The sequence below is a fragment of the Hyla sarda genome, chromosome 13, assembly GCF_029499605.1.
Source record: "Hyla sarda isolate aHylSar1 chromosome 13, aHylSar1.hap1, whole genome shotgun sequence".
NCBI classification, from domain to species: domain Eukaryota; kingdom Metazoa; phylum Chordata; class Amphibia; order Anura; family Hylidae; genus Hyla; species Hyla sarda.
The window spans coordinates 90,001-106,701 of record NC_079201.1 but is presented as its reverse complement, the minus strand read 5'-3'; the positions used below and the strand labels follow the sequence as shown (position 1 = coordinate 106,701).

At 44.4% G+C, this 16,701-nt stretch overlaps 1 protein-coding gene across 1 annotated transcript in view; it reads left to right on the top strand.

The window, feature by feature from the left end:
• Positions 1 to 16,701, top strand: part of HELZ (helicase with zinc finger) — a 111,172-nt gene that overhangs the window by 47,487 nt on the left and 46,984 nt on the right. Inside the window, exons 14-15 of the mRNA XM_056550346.1 lie at positions 4,646 to 4,793; positions 6,499 to 6,682. Of these exons, the coding sequence (XP_056406321.1) occupies positions 4,646 to 4,793; positions 6,499 to 6,682 (332 nt within the window). The remainder of the gene's footprint in view (positions 1 to 4,645; positions 4,794 to 6,498; positions 6,683 to 16,701) is intronic.

Genomic DNA, 16,701 nt, shown 5'->3' with positions numbered 1-16,701 from the left:
ATCTGAACGTACGCGCTAATGTACAAGGTGTCGCTGTGTCTTATCTGAACGTACGCGCTAATGTATGAGGTGTCGCTTATCTGAACGTACGCGCTAATGTACGAGGTGTCGCTGTGTCTTATCTGAACGTACGCGCAAATGTACGAGGTGTCGCTGTGTCTTATCTGAACGTACGCGCTAATGTACGAGGTGTCGCTGTGTCTTATCTGAACGTACGCGCTAATGTATGAGGTGTCGCTTATCTGAACGTACGCGCTAATGTACGAGGTGTCGCTTATCTGAACGTACGCGCTAATGTACGAGGTGTCGCTGTGTCTTATCTGAACATACGCGCTAATGTACGAGGTGTCGCTGTGTCTTATCTGAACGTACGCGCTAATGTACGAGGTGTCGCTGTGTCTTATCTGAACGTACGCGCTAATGTACGAGGTGTCGCTGTGTCTTATCTGAACGTACGCGCTAATGTACGAGGTGTCGCTGTGTCTTATCTGAACGTACGCGCTAATGTATGAGGTGTCGCTTATCTGAACGTACGCGCTAATGTACGAGGTGTCGCTGTGTCTTATCGGAATTTGTGATGAAATTCACAGTTGCTGCTGGCGAATCTGCATTAATTTACATTAGACATGGCTGCCCATCCCCCTCCCGTTATCTGCGCACTCCGCTCCTCGCCGTTCTCTACAAGACACCATTGAATCTAGGTCACAAATCAGTGATGGGGCGACAGATCACTACTACCGCCATCGTGTGCGTTATGTCACCTAATCCTGTCTATTGTGGAAAAGGAGACATGAAATGCGTCAACAGAGCAGAGAACCTGTGACTAATGTCTGTATATAAGGAGGGGAGAACCCGCGACTAGTGTCTGTATATAAGGAGGGGAGAACCCGCGACTAGTGTCTGTATATAAGGAGGGGAGAACCCGCGACTAGTGTCTGTATATAAGGAGTGGAGAACCCGCGACTAGTGTCTGTATATAAGGAGGGGAGAACCCGCGACTAGTGTCTGTATATAAGGAGGGGAGAACCCGCGACTAGTGTCTGTATATAAGGAGGGGAGAACCTGCGACTAGTGTCTGTATATAAGGAGGGGAGAACCCGCGACTAGTGTCTGTATATAAGGAGTGGAGAACCCGCGACTAGTGTCTGTATATAAGGAGGGGAGAACCCGCGACTAGTGTCTGTATATAAGGAGGGGAGAACCCACGACTAGTGTCTGTATATAAGGAGGGGAGAACCCGCAACTAGTGTCTGTATGTAAGGAGGGGAGAACCCACGACTAGTGTCTGTATATAAGGAGGGGAGAACCCGCGACTAGTGTCTGTATATAAGGAGGGGAGAACCCGCGACTAGTGTCTGTATATAAGGACGGGAGAACCCACGACTAGTGTCTGTATATAAGGAGGGGAGAACCCACGAATAGTGTCTGTATATAAGGAGGGGAGAACCCACGACTAGTGTCTGTATAAAAGGAGGGGAGAACCCACGACTAGTGTCTGTATATAAGGAGGGGAGAACCCGCGACTAGTGTCTGTATATAAGGAGGGGAGAACCTATGACTAGTGTCTATATAAGGAGGGGAGAACCCACGACTAGTGTCTGTATATAAGGAGGGGAGAACCCACGAATAGTGTCTGTATATAAGAAGGGGAGAACCCGCGACTAGTGTCTGTATATAAGGAGGGGAGAACCCACGACTAGTGTCTGTATATAAGGAGGGGAGAACCCACGACTAGTGTCTGTATATAAGGAGGGGAGAACCCACGACTAGTGTCTGTATATAAGGAGGGGAGAACCCACGACTAGTGTCTGTATATAAGGAGGGGAGAACCCGCGACTAGTGTCTGTATATAAGGAGGGGAGAACCTATGACTAGTGTCTATATAAGGAGGGGAGAACCCACGACTAGTGTCTGTATATAAGGAGGGGAGAACCCACGAATAGTGTCTGTATATAAGAAGGGGAGAACCCGCGACTAGTGTCTGTATATAAGGAGGGGAGAACCCACGACTAGTGTCTGTATATAAGGAGGGGAGAACCCACGACTTGTGTCTGTATATAAGGAGGGGAGAACCCACGACTAGTGTCTGTATATAAGGAGGGGAGAACCCACAGCTAGTGTCTGTATATACAGTGGGGATCAAATGTTTGGGCACCCCAGGTAAAAATTTGTATTAATGAGCATAAAGAAGCCAAGGAAGGATGGAATAATCTCCAAAAGGCATCAAATTACAGATTAGACATTCTTATAATATGTCACCAAAAGTTATATCTTATTTCCATCATTTACACTTTCAAAATAACAGAAAAAAAAAAAATGGCGTCTGAAAAAGTTTGTGCCCCCTGCAGAGGTAATATCTTGTACTGCCCCCTTTGTAAAGCTGAGACCTGCCAGTGTCATGGATTGTTCTCAATCATCATCTGGGAAGACCGGGTGATGTCATCTCATAAATGCCCAGACTCATCTGACCTTGCCCCAACAATCAGCATCACGGGTTCTTCTAAGCAGTTGTCTAGAAATCTGAAACTGAAAATAGTTGACGCTCACAAAGCTGGAGAAGGCTATAAGAAGATAGCAAAACGTTTTCAATATCCTCTGTTCGGAATGTAATTAAGAAATGGCAGTCATCAGGAACAGTGGAAATAAAAGCAAGATCTGGAAGACCAAGAAAAATATCAGACAGAACAGCTCGCAGGATTGTGAGAAAAACAATTCAAAACCCACGTTTGACTGCACAATCCCTCCAGAAAGATCTGGCAGACACTGGAGTTGTGGTCCACTATTCCACTATAAAGAGATACTTGTACAAATATGGTTTTCATGGAAGAGTCATCAGAAGAAAACCTCTTCTACGTCCTCACCACAAAAATCAGCGTTTGAACTTTGCAAATGAACATATAGACAAGCCTGATGCATTTTGGAAACAAGTTCTGTGGACCGATGGGGTTAAAACTGAACTTTTTGGCCGAAATGAGCAAAGGTACGTTTGGAGAAGAAGGGGAACAGAATTTAATGAAAAGAACCTCTGTCCAACTGTTAAGCATGGGGGTGGATCAATCATGCTTTGAGGTTGTATTGCAGCCAGTGGCACAGGGAACATCTCACGAGTAGAAGGAAAAATGGATTCCATAAAATTTCAGCAAATTTTGGATGCTAACTTGAAGCCATCTGTGAAAAAGCTGAAGTTAAAGAGAGGATGGCTTCTACAAATGGATAATGATCCTAAACACACCTCGAAATCCACGGGGGATTACATCAAGAGGCGTAAACTGAAGGTTTTGCCATGGCCTTCACAATCTCCTGACCTCAACATCATTGATAATCTATGGATAGACCTTAAAAGAGCAGTGCAGAAATCTCAAAGAACTGGAAGACTTTTGTAAGGAAGAATGGGCAAAGATACCTCAAACAAGAATTGAAAGACTCTTGGCTACAAAAAGTGTTTACAAGCTGTGATACTTGCCAAAGGGGGCAGTACAAGATATTAACTCTGCAGGGGGCACAAACTTTTTCAGATGCCATTTTTTGTTTTCTGTTATTTTGAAAGTGTAAATGATGGAAATAAAATGTAACTTTTGTTGACATATTATAAGAATGTCTAATCTGTAATTTGATGCCTTTGGGAGGGGCTGTAATGTCCTGAAGTGTTATAGTAGAGGGGGTCTGGAGGTGATAGGGGAGGGGCTGTAATGTCCTGAAGTGTTTTAGTAGAGGGGGTCTGGAGGTGATGGTGGGGGGGAGGGGCTGTAATGTCCTGAAGTGTTTTAGTAGAGGGGGTTTGGAGGTGATGGTGGGGGGGAGGGGGTGTAATGCCCTGTAGTGTTATAGTAGAGAGGGTCTGGAGGTGATGGTGGGGGGGGGGGGGAGGAGCTGTAATATCCTGAAGTGTTATAGTAGAGGGGGTCTGGAGGTGATGGTGGTGGGGGGGGAGGAGCTGTAATATCCTGAAGTGTTATAGTAGAGGGGGTCTGAAGGTGATGGTGGGTTGAGGGGCTGTAATGTCCTGAAGTGTTTTAGTAGAGGGGGTCTGGAGGTGATGGTGGGGGGGAGGGGCTGTAATGTCCTGAAGTGTTATAGTAGAGGGGGTCTGAAGGTGATGGTGGGGGGGAGGGGCTGTAATGTCCTGAAGTGTTTTAGTAGAGGGGGTTTGGAGGTGATGGTGGGGGGGAGGGGGTGTAATGCCCTGTAGTGTTATAGTAGAGAGGGTCTGGAGGTGATGGTGGGGGGGGGGAGGAGCTGTAATATCCTGAAGTGTTATAGTAGAGGGGGTCTGGAGGTGATGGTGGTGGGGGGGAGGAGCTGTAATATCCTGAAGTGTTATAGTAGAGGGGGTCTGAAGGTGATGGTGGGTTGAGGGGCTGTAATGTCCTGAAGTGTTATAGTAGAGGGGGTCTGGAGGTGATGGTGGGGGGGAGGGGCTGTAATGTTCTGAAGTGTTATAGTAGAGGGGGTCTGGAGGTGATGGTGGGGGGAGGGGCTGTAATGTTCTGAAGTGTTATAGTAGAGGGGGTCTGGAGGTGATGGTGGGGGGAGGGGCTGTAATGTCCTGAAATGTTATAGTAGAGGGGGTCTGGAGGTGATGGTGGGGGGAGGGGCTGTAATGTCCTGCTCACTCAGCTGACCGTTTTGTCTTTGTTGTTTCCAGTTATACGTCTGAATTGTTCTACGAGGGAAAGTTAATGGCCAGCGGCAAACAACCAGCCCACAAGGACTTCTACCCGCTGACCTTCTTCACCGCCCGAGGAGAGGACGTGCAGGAGAAGAACAGCACTGCCTTCTACAACAACGCCGAGGTACGTCATCAGTCCTCCAACCTATACACTACACTCATCAGTCCTCCAACCTATACACTACACTCATCAGTCCTCCAACCTATACACTACACTCATCAGTCCTCCAACCTATACACTACACTCATCAGTCCTCCTACCTATACACTACACTCATCAGTCCTCCAACCTATACAACTGCACTCATCAGTCCTCCAACCTATACACTGCACTCATCAGTCCTTCAACCCATACACTACACTCATCAGTCCTCCAACCTATACAACTGCACTCATCAGTCCTCCAACCTATACACTGCACTCATCAGTCCTTCAACCCATACACTACACTCATCAGTCCTCCAACCTATACACTGCACTCATCAGTTCTCCAACCTATACACTACACTCATCAGTCCTCCTACCTATACAACTGCACTCATCAGTCCTCCAACCTATACACAGCACTCATCAGTCCTTCAACCCATACACTACACTCATCAGTCCTCCAACCTATACAACTGCACTCATCAGTCCTCCAACCTATACACTGCACTCATCAGTCCTCCAACCTATACACTGCACTCATCTATCCTTCAACCCATTCACTGCTCTCCTCAATCCTCCAACCTATACACTGCCCTCATCAGTCCTCCAACCTATACACTGCACTCAACTATCCTCCAACCTATACACTGCACTCATCAGTCCTCCAACCTATACACTGCACTCATCTATCCTCCAACCTATACACTACACTCATCTATCCTCCAACCTATACACTGCACTCATCTATCCTCCAACCTATACACTGCACTCATCAGTCCTCCAACCTATACACTACACTCATCAGTCCTCCTACCTATACACTGCCCTCATCAGTCCTCCAACCTATACACTGCACTCAACTATCCTCCAACCTATACACTGCACTCATCAGTCCTCCAACCTATACACTGCACTCATCTATCCTCCAACCTATACACTACACTCATCTATCCTCCAACCTATACACTGCACTCATCTATCCTCCAACCTATACACTGCACTCATCAGTCCTCCAACCTATACACTGCACTCATCAGTCCTCCAACCTATACACTACACTCATCAGTCCTCCAACCTATACACTGCACTCATCAGTCCTACAACCTATACACTGCACTGATCAATGCTCTGCCCCCCCATACACTGCACTCATCAATCCTCTGCCCCCCCATACACTGCACTCATCAATCCTCTGCCCCCCATACACTGCACTCATCAATCCTATGCCCCCCATACACTGCACTCATCAATCCTCTGCCCCCATACACTGCGCTCATCAATCCTCCAACCTATACACTGCACTGATCAATCCTCTGCCCCCCATACACTGCACTCATCAATCCTCTGCCCCCATACACTGCGCTCATCAATCCTCTGCCCCCTATACTCTGTGCTCATTAGTCCTCTGCCCCCCATACTCTGCGCTCATTAGTCCTCTGCCCCCATACTCTGCACTCATCAATCCTCTGCCCCCCATACACTGCACTCATCAATCCTCTGCCCCCCATACACTGCACTCATCAATCCTCTGCCCCCATACACTGCACTCATCAATCCTCTGCCCCCTATACTCTGTGCTCATTAGTCCTCTTCCCCCCATACTCTGCGCTCATTAGTCCTCTGCCCCCCATACTCTGCGCTCATCAGCCCTCCACCTATGGAACCGTTTTCTCCGTTTTCAGGTCTTTGAGGTGGTAGAACGCGTGGAGGAGCTGAGGAGGAAATGGCCGGTGGCATGGGGTAAGCTAGACGATGGCAGCATCGGAGTGGTGACGCCCTACGCCGACCAAGTGTTTAGAATCCGGGCCGAGCTACGAAAGAAACGTCTCTCAGAAGTTAGCGTGGAAAGAGTGCTGAACGTTCAGGGTGAGTCCGAGATCAGAGTCACAAACGTATACAAGTAGACGGGCTACTGACTCCTGGGAGAAAAGAGAGCAGTAAACATCCATGGGGGTCCTATAAACTGGGAAAAGGGTGCAGTAAATATGGGGGTCCTATAAACTGGGAAAAGGGTGCAGTAAATAGGGGGGTCCTATAAACTGGGAAAAGGGTGCAGTAAATAGGGGGGTCCTATAAACTGGGAAAAGGGTGCAGTAAATAGGGGGCTCCTATAAACTGGGAAAAGGGTGCAGTAAATAGGGGGCTCCTATAAACTGGGAAAAGGGTGCAGTAAATATGGGGGTCCTATAAACTGGGAAAAGGGTGCAGTAAATAGGGGGGTCCTATAAACTGGGAAAAGGGTGCAGTAAATAGGGGGGTCCTATAAACTGGGAAAAGGATGCAGTAAATATGGGGGTCCTATAAACTGGGAAAAGGGTGCAGTAAATATGGGGGTCCTATAAACTGGGAAAAGGGTGCAGTAAATAGGGGGCTCCTATAAACTGGGAAAAGGGTGCAGTAAATATGGGGGTCCTATAAACTGGGAAAAGGGTGCAGTAAATAGGGGGGTCCTATAAACTGGGAAAAGGGTGCAGTAAATAGGGGGGTCCTATAAACTGGGAAAAGGATGCAGTAAATATGGGGGTCCTATAAACTGGGAAAAGGGTGCAGTAAATAGGGGGGTCCTATAAACTGGGAGAAAAGAGAGCAGTAAACATCCATGGGGGTCCTATAAACTGGGAAAAGGATGCAGTAAATATGGGGGTCCTATAAACTGGGAAAAGGGTGCAGTAAATAGGGGGGTCCTATAAACTGGGAAAAGGGTGCAGTAAATAGGGGGGTCCTATAAACTGGGAAAAGGGTGCAGTAAATAGGGGGCTCCTATAAACTGGGAAAAGGGTGCAGTAAATAGGGGGGGTCCTATAAACTGGGAAAAGGGTGCAGTAAATAGGGGGCTCCTATAAACTGGGAAAAGGATGCAGTAAATATGGGGGTCCTATAAACTGGGAAAAGGGTGCAGTAAATAGGGGGGTCCTATAAACTGGGAGAAAAGAGAGCAGTAAATATGGGGCTCCTATAAACTGGGAAAAGGGTGCAGTAAATATGGGGGTCCTATAAACTGGGAAACGGGTGCAGTAAATATGGGGGTCCTATAAACTGGGAAACGGGTGCAGTAAATATGGGGGTCCTATACACTGGGAAACGGGTGCAGTAAATATGGGGGTCCTATAAACTGGGAAAAGGGTGCAGTAAATATGGGGGTCCTATAAACTGGGAAACGGGTGCAGTAAATATGGGGGTCCTATACACTGGGAAACGGATGCAGTAAATATGGGGGTCCTATAAACTGGGAAAAGGGTGCAGTAAATAGGGGGGTCCTATACACTGGGAAACGGGTGCAGTAAATATGGGGGTCCTATAAACTGGGAAAAGGGTGCAGTAAATATGGGGGTCCTATAAACTGGGAAAAGGGTGCAGTAAATATGGGGGTCCTATAAACTGGGAAAAGGGTGCAGTAAATATGGGGCTCCTATAAACTGGGAAAAGGGTGCAGTAAACATCTAAAGGGTCCTAATAACTGGGAGAAGAAAGCAGTAAATATTTATGGGGGTCTTATAAACTGGGAGTAGAGAGAAGTAATCATCCATGGGGGTCTTATAAACTGGAAGACGAGAGCAGTAAACATCTATAGGTGTCTTATATACTAGAAGAAGGGAGCAGTAAACATACATGGGGGTCTTATATACTGGGAGAAGAGAACAGTAAACATCTATAAGAGTCTTATATACTGGGAGAAGAGAACAGTAAACATCTATAGGTGTCTTATACTAGAAGAGAGCAGTAAACATCTATAAGAGTCTTATATACCAAAAGAAGAGAGCAGTAAACATCTATAAGAGTCTTATATACTGGGAGAAGAGAACTGTAAACATCTATAAGAGTCTTATATACTAGAAGAAGAGAGCAGTAAACATCTATAAGAGTCTTATATACTGGGAGAAGAGAACAGTAAACATCTATAGGTGTCTTATATACTAGAAGAGAGCAGTAAACATCTATAAGAGTCTTATATACTGGGTGAAGAGAGCAGTAAACATCTATAGGTGTCTTATATACTGGGTGAAGAGAGCAGTAAACATCTATAGGTGTCTTATATACTGGGAGAAGAGAGCACTAAACATCTATAGGTGACTTATATACTAGAAGAGAGCAGTAAACATCTATAAGAGTCTTATATGCTGAGAGAAGAGAGCAGTAAACATCTATAAGAGTCTTATATACTGGGAGACGAGAACAGTAAACATCTATAGGTGTCTTATATACTAGGAGAAGAGCGCAGTAAACATCTATAGGTGTCTTATATACTGGGAGAAGAGAGCAGTAAACATCTATAGGGGTCTTATATACTGGGGTCTTATAAAGTGGTAGGAGGAGCAGTAAACATATAAAGAGGTCCTAAAAGCAGTAAATATTTATAGGGGTCTTATACTAGAAGAAGAGAGGAGTAAACATCTATAGTGGTCTTATATACTAAAAGAAGAGAGCAGTAAACATCTATAGGGGTCTTATATACTAAAAGAAGAGAGCAGTAAACATCTACAGGGGTCTTATAAACTAGAAGAGGATAGCAGTAAACATCAATAGGGGTCTTATAAACTAGAGGAAGAGAGCAGTAAACATCTATAGGGGTCTTATATACTAAAAGAAGAGAGCAGTAAACATCTACAGGGGCCTTATAAACTAGAAGAGGATAGCGGTAAACATCAATAGGGGTCTTATAAACTAGAGGAAGAGAGCAGTAAACATCTATAGGTGTCTTATATACTAGAAGAGAGCAGTAAACATCTATGGGGGTCTTATATACTAGAAGAGAGCAGTAAACATCTATGGGGGTCTTATAAAGTGGTAGGAGGAGCAGTAAACATTTAAAGGGGTCCTAAAAGCAGTAAATATTTATAAGGGTCTTATACTAGAAGAAGAGAGCAGTAAACATCTATAGGGGTCTTATATACTGGGAGAAGAGAGCAGTAAACATCTATAGGGGTCTTATAAACTAGAGGAAGAGAGCAGTAAACATCCATGGGGGTCTTATAAAGTGGTAGGAGGAGCAGTAAACATATAAAGGGGTCCTAAAAGCAGTAAACATCTATAGGGGTTTTATATACTGGGAGAAGGGAGACATAAACATTTATGGAGGACTTATATACTAGGAGAATAAATAAGTAAACATCTATAGGGATCTTATATACTGGGAGAAGAGAGCAGTAATCATCTATAGGGGTCTTATATACTGGGAGAAGAGAGCAGTAATCATCCATGGGGGTCTTATATACTAGAAGAAGAGAGCAGTAAACATCTATGGGGGTCTTATAAAGTGGTAGGAGGAGCAGTAAACATATAAAGGGGTCCTAAAAGCAGTAAATATTTATGGGGGTCTTATACTAGAAGAAGAGAGCATTTAACATCCATAGGGGTCTTATATACTGGGAGAAGTGAGCAGTAAACATCTATCGGTGTCTTATATACTAGAAGAAGAGAGCAGTAATCATCTATAGGGGTCTTATATACTAGAAGAAGAGAGCAGTAAACATCCATGGGGGTCTTATATACTGGGAGAAGAGACCGGTAAACATCTATAGGGGTCTTATATACTGGGAGAAGAGAGCAGTAAACATCCATGGGGGTCTTATAAAATGGTAGGAGGAGCAGTAAACATATAAAGGGGTCCTAAAAGCGGTAAATATTTATAGGGGTCTTATATACTGGGAGAAGAGAACAGTAAACATCTATAGGTGTCTTATATACTGGGAGAAGAGAGCAGTAAACATCTATAGGGGTCTTATATACTGGGAGAGGAGAGCAGTAAACATTTACAGGGGTCTTATATACTAGAAGAAGAGAGCAGTAAACATCTATAGGGGTCTTAAAAACTAGAAGAGAAGAGCAGTAAACATCCATTGGGGTCTTATATACTAGAAGAAGAGAGCAGTAAACATCTATAGGGGTCTTATATACTGGGAGAAGACAACAGTAAACATCCACAGGGTCTTATATACTGGGAGAAGAGAGCAGTAAACCTCTATATGTGTCTTATATACTAGGAGAAGAGAGCAGTAAACATCTATAGGTGTCTTATATACTGGGAGATGAGAACAGTAAACATCTATCTTATATAATGGGAGAGGAGAGCAGTAAACATCTATAGGTGTCTTATATACTGGGAGAAGAGAGCAGTACACTTCTATAAGGGTCTTATATATATACATCTATGGGGGTCCTATATACTAGGATAATAGAGCAGTAAACATCTATAGGTATCTTATACTAGAAAAATAGAGCAGTAAACATCCATGGGGGTCCTATATACTAGGAGAATAGAGCAGTAAACATCCACGGGGGTCTTGTATAATGAGAGAGGAGAGCAGTAAACATCCACGGGGGTCTTATATAATGAGAGAGGAGAGCAGTAAACATCCACGGGGGTCTTGTATAATGAGAGAGGAGAGCAGTAAACATCCACGGGGGTCTTTTATAATGAGAGAGGAGAGCAGTAAACATCCACGGTGGTCTTATATACTGTGAGAGGAGAGCAGTAAACATCCATGGGGGGTCTTATATAATGGGAGAAGAGAGCAGTAAACATCCATGGGGGGTCTTATATAATGAGAGAAGAGAGCAGTAAACATCCATGTGGCTCTTATATACTGGGAGAAGAGAGCAGTAAACATCCATGGGGTCTTATATACTGTGAGAGGAGAGCAGTAAACATCCATGAGGCTCTTATATACTGGGAGAAGAGAGCAGTAAACGTCCATGGGGGTCTTATATACTAGAAGAGAGCAGTAAACATCTATAGGGGTCTTATATACTGGTAGAAGAGAGCAGTAAACATCCATGGGGTCTTATATAATGGGAGAAGAGAGCAGTAAACATCCATGGGGCTCTTATATACTGGGAGAAGAGTGCAGTAAACATTCATGGAGGTCTTATATACTAGAAGAGAGCAGTAAACATCTATAAGGGTCTTATATACTGGGAGAAGAGAGCAGTAAACATCCATGGGGGTCTTATATACTGGGAGAAGAGAGCAGTAAACATCCATGGGGGTCTTATATACTAGAAGAGAGCAGTAAACATCTATAGGGGTCTTATATACTGGAGAAGAGAGCAGTAAACATCCATGGGGGTCTTATATACTGGGAGAAGAGAGCAGTAAACATCCATGGGGGTCTTATATACTAGAAGAGAGCAGTAAACATCCATGGGGCTCTTATATACTGTGAGAAGAGTGCAGTAAACATTCATGGGGGTCTTATATACTAGAAGAGAGCTGTAAACATATATAGGGGTCTTATATACTGGGAGAAGAACGCAGTAAACATTCATGGGGGTCTTATATACTAGGAGAATAAAGCAGTTAACATCTAGGGGGTCCTATATACTAGAAGAATAGAGCCGTAAACATCCATGGGGTCTTATATACTGTGAGAGGAGAGCAGTAAACATCCCTGGGGGTCTTATATACTGGGAGAGGAGAGCAGTAAACATCCCTGGGGGTCTTATATACTGGGAGAGGAGAGCAGTAAACATCCATGGGGGTCTTATATACTGGGAGAGGAGAGCAGTAAACATCCCTGGGGGTCTTATATACTGGGAGAGGAGAGCAGTAAACATCCACTGGGTCTTATATACTGGGAGAGGAGAGCAGTAAACATCCCTGGGGGTCTTATAGACTGGGAGAGGAGAGCAGTAAACATCCATGGGGGTCTTATATACTGGGAGAGGAGAGCAGTAAACATCCCTGGGGGTCTTATAGACTGGGAGAGGAGAGCAGTAAACATCCATGGTGGTCTTATATACTGGGAGAGGAGAGCAGTAAACATCCATGGGGGTCTTAGACTGGGAGAGGAGAGCAGTAAACATCCATGGGGGTCTTATATACTGGGAGAGGAGAGCAGTAAACATCTACAGGGGTCTTATAAACTAGAAGAGGAGAGCAGTAAACATCAATAGGGGTCTTATATACTAGAAGAGAGCAGTAAACATCTATGGGGGTCTTATATACTAGAAGAGAGCAGTAAACATCTATGGGGGTCTTATAAAGTGATAGGAGGAGCAGTAAACATTTAAAGGGGTCCTAAAAGCAGTAAATATTTATAAGGGTCTTATACTAGAGGAGAGCAGTAAACATCTATAGGGGTCTTATATACTGGGAGAAGAGATCAGTAGACATTCATGGAGGTCTTATACACTAGCTTAAAAAAAGCAGTAAACATCCATGGGGGTCCTATATACTAGGAGAATTGAGCAGTAAACATCCACGGGGGTCTTATATAATGAGAGAGGAGACCAGTAAACATCCACGGGGGTCTTGTATAATGAGAGAGGAGAGCAGTAAACATCCAAGGGGGTCTTATATAATGAGAGAGGAGAGCAGTAAACATCCACGGTGGTCTTATATAATGGGAGAAGAGAGCAGTAAACATCCACGGGGTCTTATATAATGGGAGAAGAGAGCAGTAAACATCCAAGGGCTGTCTTATATAATGGGAGAAGAGAGCAGTAAACATCCAAGGGCTGTCTTATATAATGGGAGAAGAGAGCAGTAAACATCCATGGGGCTCTTATATACTGGGAGAAGAGAGCAGTAAACATCCATGGGGTCTTATATACTGTAAGAGGAGAGCAGTAAACATCCATGGGGCTCTTATATACTAGAAGAGAGCAGTAAACATCTATAGGGGTCTTATATACTGAGAGAAGAGAGCAGTAAACATCCATGGGGGTCTTATATAATGGGAGAAGAGAGCAGTAAACATCCATGGGGGTCTTATATAATGGGAGAAGAGAGCAGTAAACATCCATGGGGGTCTTATATAATGGGAGAAGAGAGCAGTAAACATCCATGGGGCTCTTATATACTGGGAGAAGAGAGCAGTAAACATTCATGGAGGTCTTATATACTAGAAGAGAGCAGTAAACCTCTATAAGGGTCTTATATACTGGGAGAAGAGCGCAGTAAACATTCATGGGGGTCTTATATACTAGAAGAGAGCAGTAAACATATATAGGGGTCTTATATACTGGGAGAAGAGAGCAGTAAACATTTATAGGGGTCTTATATACTGGGAGAGGAGAGCAGTAAACATCCCTGGTGGTCTTATATACTGGGAGAGGAGAGCAGTAAACATCTACAGGGGTCTTATAAACTAGAGGAAGAGAGCAGTAAACATCTACAGGGGTCTTATAAACTAGAAGAGGAGAGCAGTAAACATCAATAGGGGTCTTATATACTAGAAGAGAGCAGTAAACATCTATGGGGGTCTTATATACTAGAAGAGAGCAGTAAACATCTATGGGGGTCTTATAAAGTGGTAGGAGGAGCAGTAAACATTTAAAGGGGTCCTAAAAGCAGTAAATATTTATAAGGGTCTTATACTAGAGAGCAGCAGTAAACATCTATAGGGGTCTTATATACTGGGAGAAGAGATCAGTAGACATTCATGGAGGTCTTATACACTAGCTTAAAAAAAGCAGTAAACATCCATGGGGGTCCTATATACTAGGAGAATTGAGCAGTAAACATCCACGGGGGTCTTATATAATGAGAGAGGAGAGCAGTAAACATCCACGGGGGTCTTACATAATGGGAGAGGAGAGCAGTAAACATCCACGGGGTCTTATATAACGGGAGAAGAGAGCAGTAAATATCCAAGGGCTGTCTTATATAATGGGAGAAGAGAGCAGTAAACATCCAAGGGCTGTCTTATATAATGGGAGAAGAGAGCAGTAAACATCCATGGGGTCTTATATACTGTGAGAGGAGAGCAGTAAACATCCATGGGGCTCTTATATACTGGGAGAAGAGAGCAGTAAACATCCATGGGGGTCTTATATACTAGAAGAGAGCAGTAAACATCTATAGGGGTCTTATATACTGGGAGAAGAGAGCAGTAAACATCCATGGGGGTCTTATATAATGGGAGAAGAGAGCAGTAAACATCCATGGGGCTCTTATATACTGGGAGAAGAGAGCAGTAAACATCCATGGGGGTCTTATATAATGGGAGAAGAGAGCAGTAAACATCCATGGGGCTCTTATATACTGGGAGAAGAGAGCAGTAAACATTCATGGAGGTCTTATATACTAGAAGAGAGCAGTAAACCTCTATAAGGGTCTTATATACTGGGAGAAGAGCGCAGTAAACATTCATGGAGGTCTTATATACTAGAAGAGAGCAGTAAACCTCTATAAGGGTCTTATATACTGGGAGAAGAGCGCAGTAAACATTCATGGGGGTCTTATATACTAGAAGAGAGCAGTAAACATATATAGGGGTCTTATATACTGGGAGAAGAGAGCAGTAAACATTTATAGGGGTCTTATAAACTAGAGGAAGAGAGCAGTAAACATCCATGGGGTCTTATAAAGTGGTAGGAGGAGCAGTAAACATATAAAGGGGTCCTAAAAGCAGTAAACATCTATATGGGTTTTATATACTGGGAGAAGATAACAGTAAACATCTATAGGGATCTTATATACTGGGAGAAGAGAGCAGTAAACATCCCTGGGGGTCTTATAGACTGGGAGAGGAGAGCAGTAAACATCCCTGGGGGTCTTATAGACTGGGAGAGGAGAGCAGTAAATATCCCTGGGGGTCTTATATACTGGGAGAGGAGAGCAGTAAACATCCCTGGGGGTCTTATATACTGGGAGAGGAGAGCAGTAAACATCCCTGGGGGTCTTATATACTGGGAGAGGAGAGCAGTAAACATCCATGGTGGTCTTATATACTGGTTGAGGAGAGCAGTAAACATCTATAGGGGTGTTTATATACTGGGAGAGGAGAGCAGTAAACATCCCTGAGGGTCTTATATACTGGGAGAGGAGAGCAGTAAACATCCCTGGGGGTCTTATATACTGGGAGAGGAGAGCAGTAAACATCTACAGGGGTCTTATATACTGGGAGAGGAGAGCAGTAAACATCCATGGGGGTCTTATATACTGGGAGAGGAGAGCAGTAAACATCTATAGGGGTCTTATATACTGGGAGAGGAGAGCAGTAAACATCCCTGGGGGTCTTATATACTGGGAGAAGAGAGCAGTAAACATCCCTGGGGGTCTTATATACTGTGAGAGGAGAGCAGTAAACATCTATAGGGGTCTTATATACTGGGAGAGGAGAGCAGTAAACATCTACAGGGGTCTTATATACTGTGAGAGGAGAGCAGTAAACATCCCTGGGGGTCTTATATACTGGGAGATGAGAGCAGTAAACATCCCTGGGGGTCTTATAGACTGGGAGAGGAGAGCAGTAAATATCCCTGGGGGTCTTATATACTGGGAGAGGAGAGCAGTAAACATCCCTGGGGGTCTTATATACTGGGAGAGGAGAGCAGTAAATATCCCTGGGGGTCTTATGTACTGGGAGAGGAGAGCAGTAAACATCCCTGGGGGTCTTATAGACTGGGGGAGGAGAGCAGTAAATATCCCTGGTGGTCTTATATACTGGGAGAGGAGAGCAGTAAATATCCCTGGGGGTCTTATAGTCTGGGAGAGGAGAGCAGTAAACATCCATGGGGGTCTTATAGACTGGGAGAGGAGAGCAGTAAACATCCATGGGGTCTTATAGACTGGGAGAGGAGAGCAGTAAACATCCATGGGGGTCTTATATACTGTGAGAGGAGAGCAGTAAACATCCATGGGGGTCTTATAGACTGGGAGAGGAGAGCAGTAAACATCTATAGGGGTCTTATATACTGGGAGAGGAGAGCAGTAAACATCTATAAGTGTCTAATATACTGGGAGAGGAGAGCAGTAAACATCCCTGGGGGTCTTATATACTGGGAGAGGAGAGCAGTAAACATCTACAGGGGTCTTATATACTGGGAGAGGAGAGCAGTAAACATCTACAGGGGTCTTATATACTGGGAGAGGAGAGCAGTAAACATCCCTGGGGGTCTTATATACTGGGAGAGGAGAGCAGTAAACATCCCAGGGGGTC